We start from the raw sequence: 9,084 nt of genomic DNA on the forward strand, positions 1-9,084 counted from the left end.
AAAAGGTATTAAGTGAGAATTAATCCATATTCTTTTGAATAAATAATTCACTATTCAGCCAAGTGCACCATTCAACCTTCTTGAAGCATGAGTGCCATTAAATAATGTTAGACTAATTCTAGAAAATATTAACATTCAGTCTTTTTTTTTTGGATTTTTTCATCCGGTGGTCCAAGTAATTCGAATTCATGTCGTGTAAGGCCCATTAAAAAAAGAAATGTTCTTTACCTGAATTTTTTTTCATTCTACGGCTCGAAAACTCGAGATCTCTAATTAAGAATAAAAGGAACTTATCTATCTAACCACAACCTTCGCATAAATAGTATTGAAACTAAATAAAGTGGAATGAATATAGATGATTCAAAATAGTTAACTTCAACAAATTTGGATTTGAGGCATAGCTAATTGATTGATCAATAGAAGTTACATCCAATCCAATCCAATCACATAAACAAGAAAATTCCTAACTTTCAAAAATCAAATGGGGTTCACCCACTCGTAAGTTTATCATCTTAAGTAGAAATGTAGGCTGCAACTAATGAGTTGTTAATAACAACAACAACACCAATCATATAGTGGAATCCCGCAAATGAGATTTTGAGAGAGTACTGTGTACGTAGAACTTATTTTTACCCTAATAAGATAAAAATGTTATTTTCAATAGACTCTCGACTCAAGAAAATAAAAAAATAGTAGAAATAAACAATAAACCTAATGAGTTACTAGTAGGGGTGCTTATCAGACGGATAATTACGCTTAACGGTTCGACTTATCGGTTATCAGATTATAAATATAGTAATCCACTAACCATCCAATAAGACAACGGGCGGATTGGTATCAGATTGACAATTATCAGGCGGTTATCGGGCGGTTTATCGGCTAAACCGAATAGAATTTCTTTAAACAATCAATACCAAACAACCAAATGCATAGTTCAAACTGTCTCTGTTAGTTATAGTAGCTTTTCCTGATTAGAAGCCAAAGACGACTGCCAATGCCATTAGCTACAGGTAGACGACAGTTCTATTGAGAATTAGAAAGGATTTAGCCATTTAGGTTTTAATAATACTTTATATACATAAGGGTAAAAATATAAATATAAAAATTCTTAACGGGTTAACGGTTTACTCGATAAGAAAATTGAGTAATCCGCCCCCAAACCGTTAAGTTGTTAATTATAAAATCTCAATCCATTCACCATCCATTACCCCAATAATCTGATACCAATAAGCCAATAAACCTTCGGTACGGTTCGGTTAACAGTTTCGATTCGGTTTTGAACGCCCCTAGTTACTAGTCAACGCCAAATGTTCTCAAATTTTATTGATGCTACTTTAGAATTTATTACAAATATACACCTTTATATTTAGTAATTTACTACTAAAACTTGTTCACTACACTAAGTGGGCGTTTGGACATAAAAATTGTAAAATTCCAAAAAAAAAGTGAAAAAAATTTCATGTGAAAATGGTATTTGAAAATTAGAGTTGTGTTTGAACATGAATATTATTTTGGGTTGTTTTTAAAGTTTGTGAGTGATTTGAGTGGAAATTTTAAAAAACAGATTTTTGGAGTTTTTCAAAATTTCAAAAAATTTCAAAATTCATTTTCAAGTGAAAATTGGAAATTTTATGGCCAAACAATGATTTGGAAAAAAGTGACAATTTTTCGGAAAAAAGTGATTTTTTTTTTATGTAACGGGCTCTAAATACTTCACTTCTCTTTGCCTCTTGATTCTTGAAACCAAATACATACCAACTAATAGTAACCAAGATCAATTCTTGAAAAAAATAACAAAACCACTTAACATTCAAAATTCAATGAAATGTAGGTAAAGAATCACAAGCATACATGCACACATACACTAATATCACACTCATAATCTCATAGACTCCAAGAAAACACAGCAGAAAAGAAGAACAAAAGCCCGGTTTTGTAGATCATGTTTGGAACCAGAGAAGTACCAGAGGAAACAGCCGGTTCAGAAGAAGAATCCGCGGACCCGGCTTTCTTTTTCGGCTTAATAGGCGTAGGAGCAGGAGGTGGTGCTGGAGGTACAAAGAATTTCAATGGAAGAAGAACCTGATCCACTTGATAAATAGCTAATTGGTTATCAGTATATATAGTACTTGACACACTTGCATTAACAATCCCAGTTGTTATGTTAACTGAACTTCCTGTTGTTGTAATATTTATTGGAAATTCGCGGTTGCTGGTTCCACCAGCTTGTGTTCTTAAAGGATTGCTTGCAGTTTGGAATTGAGTTAAAGAATAATATGTAGGAAGAATATGGAATTGGATAAGTTCAGCTTTTTGTTGATCCGTAAAAGAATTTAAAGTTCCTGCTTTCATACTCAAGAATGCATTGTCTGTTGGCACAAACATTGTAATCCCATTGTTGGAATTGTTGAGTTGTGAAGTGATTTCGTTGAGTTGCTGTGTGTTCTGTAGTAGACGGATAAACGTTGAACATTGGCCTGCTTTGTCGAGGATCTTTGTCACGTTTAATGGAGGTGGTGGACCTGGAGCTGGAGCCGGAGCCTGAGCAAAAATGCCAATGCATTGAAAGAACAAAAAGAACAATAACAATAACATGGTTTTCATTTTTCTTTTTGTAGTAAATTGTGTTTATTTTGCTAGGTGTAGTGTGGAGGGAGAATTGTAGAATGTGGCACTTTATATATTTGAAAGGGTGGATTTCTTGATTTGAAAACAATGAAAGAAAGGATTTGTGGGGTATTGAGGTGGAAGGAAATTGAGTGTAAAGTTAGGTGAAAGAGTGCAATTTAAGGTGGGAAAGAACATCATAGGTATTTGATAAACTCAGAGCAGCTGTTAGTTTGCTTATGATGGGAGGAAAAACAGCTGGGAATAGTAGAGTTAAGTGTAAATTTTAATGTCTACAGTAAGTTTGTGTTTTATGTGGATACTATTCAGTTTTTTGTTTTGTGCCAGATGTTGAGGAAAATCTATATTGGAAACAGACTCTCTACCAGCACAAGCTAGGGATAAAGCTGCGTACTCACTGCCCTCTCCAGATTCCACTTGTGGGATTACATTGAGTTTGTTGTTGTTTGTTGAGGAAATAAAATCTTTTATCTATGGAGGAGAACAATCATAAATCATTATTTATGGTTATAATGGGACAGGAGGGTTAATTAAGATGTAATTTCAACTGTCACAATCGACAAACTCTTGGTACAACTGATGAGATCAACGTAAGATAACTACTTGTAATCTAGCAAACAACTATATTGGTTATTAGGTATGTTTTTGCAATGTAAATGAGTGACAAACAGTATAACCAAAATCTAGCAGTTGTAATTTTGGAAAGATTTTCAGATGCCTTTGATGGTGTGATTAGCTACTACACTTCTTAAATGAGGATATTTTTTTTATGATCGAGATATCCATATGGGGCCAATCCTTAGAATCAAGCGCAGCCCTCGAAACTTGGGGATTATGGGCCCGCCCCTCTACCTTTCTCCAGTTAAATGAGGATAATTTTTCTTCCCTCATTCCTGTCCAGAGTCCTTATGTGGGATGATGTTTTTAGAGGCACAAACTAAGGGGGTGATCTCGCACCTAAATTAACAAGGAGCAGGTCCAATTGCTTGAAACTTTATTTCATTGAACATTTGAAATAATGGTCATAAGCTTCTTAATCAGAAACTTTATTTCATTTAACATATACATATTTATAGTCCGAGTTTGAGCCAATGGTCACATGTGCACGGACTGTTTATAATCAGGGATAACCAAGCAAGTTGGTTCACAATATTTTATACCTAACTGGAGCTGTTCCATTAACTCCACAAAACTTGGAGCACTGTTAAAGGCTTGAAATTGCCTTTAGGAAGAGAAGTTTTGGATGGATCAAATTAAAAAAGACTCCTAAGTTGCTGTTTAGTTCATCAAACAGGTAGACTCCTATTTCCTTGGAAAGCTCCTACTAAGAAATTCCCCAGATAAAGCTGCTAGTACCAGGTAAACTCATATTGGCCAAAGTGGAAGAGAAGAAAATGGTAAAGAGATTCGGCATGGTGCTCACTGAACCTCCGTAATATCTAACAAGTCGAGTCTTATGCAGTCATATAGAACACCAACACATAGAAAAGGGCAGAAGAAACCAGTCTATGACTTGACATTGGTAGAGTGCCACCTCCAATTCCCTATATGGTCGATAGAGATTTTACTTGTAATTAGCTTATAAGTGACATGATTGTGTAAACAATTTTTAAAACATCAGTGCATAGAACTTAACTCCTTTTCATAGCCTCAAGGAGGGAGACAGGTTTACCAACCAAAATTTGTCTGTAAAAAAAGCTGGATGCCGAGAAGGTAAATTGTTGTCCAAAATTTATCTGCAAAAAGAACTGGTCAGTGCTCATGGAGTAATGGTGACCTGAGTAATTGCTATATAGTGCAACAGAAAGTTGTAGGCTTATAGGATGATGACCTCCATAATAACGGGATATAAACTATTGAGGACTTTGTCGTCCATTTTATCACTTTATGCTGCAGGGTTCGCAGAAATCTAATTTCATGAATAGACAAGCTTGCACTAGGGTAGGATGTCTACATCACACCTTTAGGGATGCAGTTCTTCGACCCAGCGTGAACGCGAAATGTTTTGTGCACCGGGCCTTTTTTATTTTTTATTAAAGTATTTATATCAAAATACTTAAATCAAATAATGAAAAGAAATAGGAAAATAAAATAATGTTGCTAGGAGGATTCAAACTTTGGACCTCAAGGACAAACCCCACTTCATATATAGCCTTTAACCATTGCACCACCCAGCACTCTATTCTTGTTTTAGTACATTAAATTCTATTTATCTACTGTTCCTGCGCCATAAATATAAAAGGCTTTATACATATAGAAAATTTATATATAATAATACAACAAACATCAAAATGCCGAAAAATATTATTACATGAGCATAATACGCAAATTTAAAATGAAAGGGCATAATCACAACTTACACAAATGATCAATTTAGGCATGTTAATCAGATAATTATGTATTGTAGTTTAAAGGTATCTAATGCGATGGTATCTTACTGAATACTTTTTTGTAGACGATATGTTTTTGTATTTGTTTCCTTCTAATGCTTTGGTTCTTCTGCCATAACCAGAACTCTTATTGTCGATATTAATATCCCTCTTGAAAGTGTAACATATAATTATTCGTGCAAAAAAATATATTATTGTAAACATACTGAAATTTTTTTTAAAACAAATTTAAAAGGATATTCTTTAGTTTCGGAAGACGAAAGTTGATTTCGGGGATAAACACATACTTAGAAGCATATTGACCAGTATCATAATTTCTGCATGTATAACATTACTGTCAAAACTTCTATATACTATCTGTGTACTATTACATAAGCTATTCGATGGATCTAAGTTTTACAGTAGCATGACAGGCATATTTTTCTTCAATATCAACCTATATGCAATGGAAGATCAATTTAACTTAGTCTATTATATATATGGTGACACTAACATACATAAGAAATAATAAACTTGACAACAAACTTGGATGGTAGAATGCCCCGGATGGTAAAAGGCCATTTGATATTAAAGTATTTAGTTATTCTTCTTGGTAGTAATTGCCGGTATCATCTTCTGCTGAGTCAAAACTAAAAAATATTTTATTTTTATCATAAAACTTAGCAATTAACCTTTTATTTGGTTGATCAATATATTCATTTTTGCTAGCCAAGATAACTCTTTAATTTCTATCATATAATTTGCACAATTTGCGTTTTAATCTAATGATGAAAATGTTTTTCTTATTAAATGCACTAATATTATCCTTGAGGTTGATAGCTAAGTGTTCTGGAAGAACCAAATCATCTTTTATTGGATACTCTTCTTCGTTTCCGACTGGAAGCAAGAAGTCACTTAAATGTTGGATCTGCTCTTACTTTTATATTTTTTGTCATTTGAAACTTGTTCATTTGAGGCCATAAGTGCAATTTTGGCAAGCTAGCTTTTACAGTTTCTACTTTCGTTGATTGTGGAATTACTGATAGTACTTGACAGAAATCATCTCCTAAACTATTACTTTTCTACCAAACGATTCATTGATATCCAATATATCTCTACAACTCTAGACAATTGTTTCAATCTTTTGACGCTTAGCAATAAGCACTTCATCCCATATTATCAATTTGGCTTTCCTTATAAATTTAGCACTATTGCTTTGCTTTGATATATTTGTGATGATTATTTCAGTTGTTTGAAGAGGTATACAAATCTAAAGTGAGTTGTACGACCTCATAATAAAATCATTGATGGTACACCACTTTTTATTATTGCTAAGATTATCATGCCTCTAGATCTGACATTTGCAAGTAATGCGTGACATCGGAATATTATTTCGATTCCGGCGGAGGCATCTACAAAGGATAATCCCGCTATACCAGAGTCAACTCTTTATAATATAGTCTTGAAAGCTTGTTCTTGTTTAGGATTAGCTTTGATTGTACTTCCTCAAACACTTGTATCACCTTCTTAATACCAAATTAATCATTTTTACTTTCTGATCTATATTTTTTTAAATCTCAAACCTTTTTTATGGAATAAATTTTGTACCCTAAGATTTTTTTTAACTTGAAAAGTAATTTTACTCATATGATGAATTTAAAAAATAATTAAATTGAATTCCCTTGCTAAAATATTAATTGAAAGATTTGATTATTTGGTCTTAACCTAAAAAAATTATTTATATTCTGTTGATTCAGATTCTTAATATTAGTTCATCTCTTGTTTTGAATATTTAATCATAATTATAATTTTATCCACTATAAATATTATTTTTAATGAGTAGAAAGATCGATATAACATTCTACTTTTAGATCTTTATATTTACAAAATCATTAGTGGTATTGACTCTAACCAACCTTTTTCTTTCTCTTTCTCACACAGTTATATTCTTAAAAACATTCTTAGTTATTCTTTAATAATTTGGTATAATTTTCAATAATATACGAAAAATTAATAATAAAAAATATTATTTGAGTAGAAAAGCAGTTCAAATATAATATAAAAATATATTATCGTGGGGATTTTTTTCTCAATTTTAACGCTTTATGCAGTCCATTTAACATTACTTTTATTTTTTCTTAGTATTGAATATTATGGAGTGATAATGTATTACAAATACAAAGGATTCTTATGAAATTGATTTTATTAAACATTCCTACATATTTTTAATAAGAATTCAATAGACGATATTTTATTAATTTTAAAATATTAAATATAAAAAAATTAACATAAAAGTTATTGTAGTCCAAAAAAATAGGTTAATGCAGTTATGTTCTTTCCCTATGAGTTCTTCTGTTTAATATTTTAGGGCTATTTTGGTCTATCAATATTGTATTCATATTTTTTTAATAATATAGACTCTTCTTTTTCTAAATGGATTTGGGCAATATAATACATTCTCAAATTAAATTAGTAATAGGACAATTCAATATGCTTTCAAATTAAATTAGTAATAAGAATTTTTTAAGAAGTATATTCTAAAAGTAATAGAATTACATGGCTAAAAATATGTCTCTATCCTGAAAGTAATTATACTAATAAGAAACGTAACGTGTTCCTAAAGGTATTAGGTTTACATACTAACATGTAGTATTATATGTCTATACCAAAAGTAATTATACTAATAAGATTCCTAAAGGTAATCATGTAGGATTCCTAACGTGTATTATGTTCTAAAACTAATAGGATTACAAGGCTAATGTCTAGAATTAAGTTTATATCATTTTATTGTGTTAGTGGTTATTTTTGTAAAGCAACATTATATTCATGCTTTATATATATATATATATATATATATTTAACAGATTATCCGTTAAAAAAATTGAAAAACCAAATGAAATTTACACGGCATAAACCAAAATTACAATTAAATGAAATCACAACAATGCATGCATGCACAATAATATCAACTCCAACTTAATTATGAGCTCACATATACAAACGAAAACACAGCCAAGATGAAGAGAAATCCGCCGTTGGAGTTGATTGCCCAAAATATTGCTGGAACCAGAGAGATTGCACCAGAAGATACAGCAGAAGTAGAGTCAGAATCCAACGAATCATCTTTCTTTTTCGGCTTAGGTGGTGCAGGAGCAGGTGCTGGAGGGACAAAGAATTGCAATGGAAGAAGAACTTTGTCCACTTGATAAATAGCTAACTGGCTATCAGTGTAAACTGTATTAGAGATACTTGCATTGACAATTCCAGTAGTTATGTTCACTGAAGTGCCATTTGTTGTTATGTTGATAGGGAATTCGCGGTTACTGGTTCCACCGGCTTGTGTCTGAACAGGATTGCTAGCAGTTTGGAACTGAGAAATGGAGAAGTATTGAGGCAGAATGTGGAATTTGATCAGTTCTGCTTTCTGCTGATCGTTAAATGAATTCAAAGTTCCTGCTTTCATGTTCAAAAATGCATTATCTGGTGGCACAAAGATGGTGATACTGTTGGAGTTGTTTAGTAATGATGTTATTTGGCTGATTTCTTGAGTGGTTTGTAACAATCGAATAAACGTCGAACATTGGCCTGCTTTTTCTAGGATCTTTGTTACATTAGTAGGTCCAGGTGGTCCCGGAGCAGGAGCTGAAGCTCGAGTAGGTGGTGGAATTGGAGCTGGAGTTGGACCTTGAGCCAAAATGCCAATGCATTGGAGCAACAAGAAGAGAAAGGTTGACACTAAGTTATGTTTCATTTTGCTTTTTTTGGTTAAGCTTAAGTTGAAGTTGCTCTGGTGGTGGCAAAAGAAGATTGTACCACTTAAATAATGAGGGTGTAGATTCCTTGCTCTAAAACAATTAAGAAAACTACAAAAGGGAAAAGGATAGAAAAAAGTTAGTGGGGGTATTTGGGCAAAAAGGCAACCCGGTGCACGAAGCATTCCGTGTTTACGCAGGGTCCAAGGAAGGGGAGCACCCAAGGAGGTCTGATGTAAGCAGCATTTTCTGATGCAAACATCAGTGACTGATTCCGCGGCTCGAACCCGTGACATATAGGTCACACGGGGACAATTTTACCGTTGCTCCAATGC

General features: G+C 32.8%; 2 protein-coding genes across 2 annotated transcripts; both read right to left on the reverse strand.

Annotated features, from left to right (window-relative positions):
- Positions 1-1,778: 1,778 nt before the first annotated feature.
- Positions 1,779-2,661, reverse strand: LOC107778308 (fasciclin-like arabinogalactan protein 12). Its single transcript, XM_016598534.2, has one exon. It carries the CDS (start codon positions 2,602-2,604, stop codon positions 1,885-1,887), a length of 720 nt encoding a protein of 239 aa, XP_016454020.1. The 5' UTR covers positions 2,605-2,661; the 3' UTR covers positions 1,779-1,884.
- A 5,221-nt stretch (positions 2,662-7,882) lies between these two features.
- Positions 7,883-8,811, reverse strand: LOC107778315 (fasciclin-like arabinogalactan protein 12). Its single transcript, XM_016598541.2, has one exon. The coding sequence runs from the start codon at positions 8,746-8,748 to the stop codon at positions 7,978-7,980; it is 771 nt and encodes a 256-aa protein (XP_016454027.1). The 5' UTR covers positions 8,749-8,811; the 3' UTR covers positions 7,883-7,977.
- Between the last annotated feature and the right edge of the window lie 273 nt (positions 8,812-9,084).

The sequence above is a fragment of the Nicotiana tabacum genome, chromosome 2 (genome assembly GCF_000715075.1).
Source record: "Nicotiana tabacum cultivar K326 chromosome 2, ASM71507v2, whole genome shotgun sequence".
In the NCBI taxonomy this organism is placed as follows: domain Eukaryota; kingdom Viridiplantae; phylum Streptophyta; class Magnoliopsida; order Solanales; family Solanaceae; genus Nicotiana; species Nicotiana tabacum.

Bases quoted from the DNA above. Each gene is read 5' to 3' on its own strand.
- LOC107778308 (XM_016598534.2), bottom strand. From the start codon at position 2,604: ATGAAAACCATGTTATTGTTATTGTTCTTTTTGTTCTTTCAATGCATT.
- LOC107778315 (XM_016598541.2), bottom strand. From the start codon at position 8,748: ATGAAACATAACTTAGTGTCAACCTTTCTCTTCTTGTTGCTCCAATGC.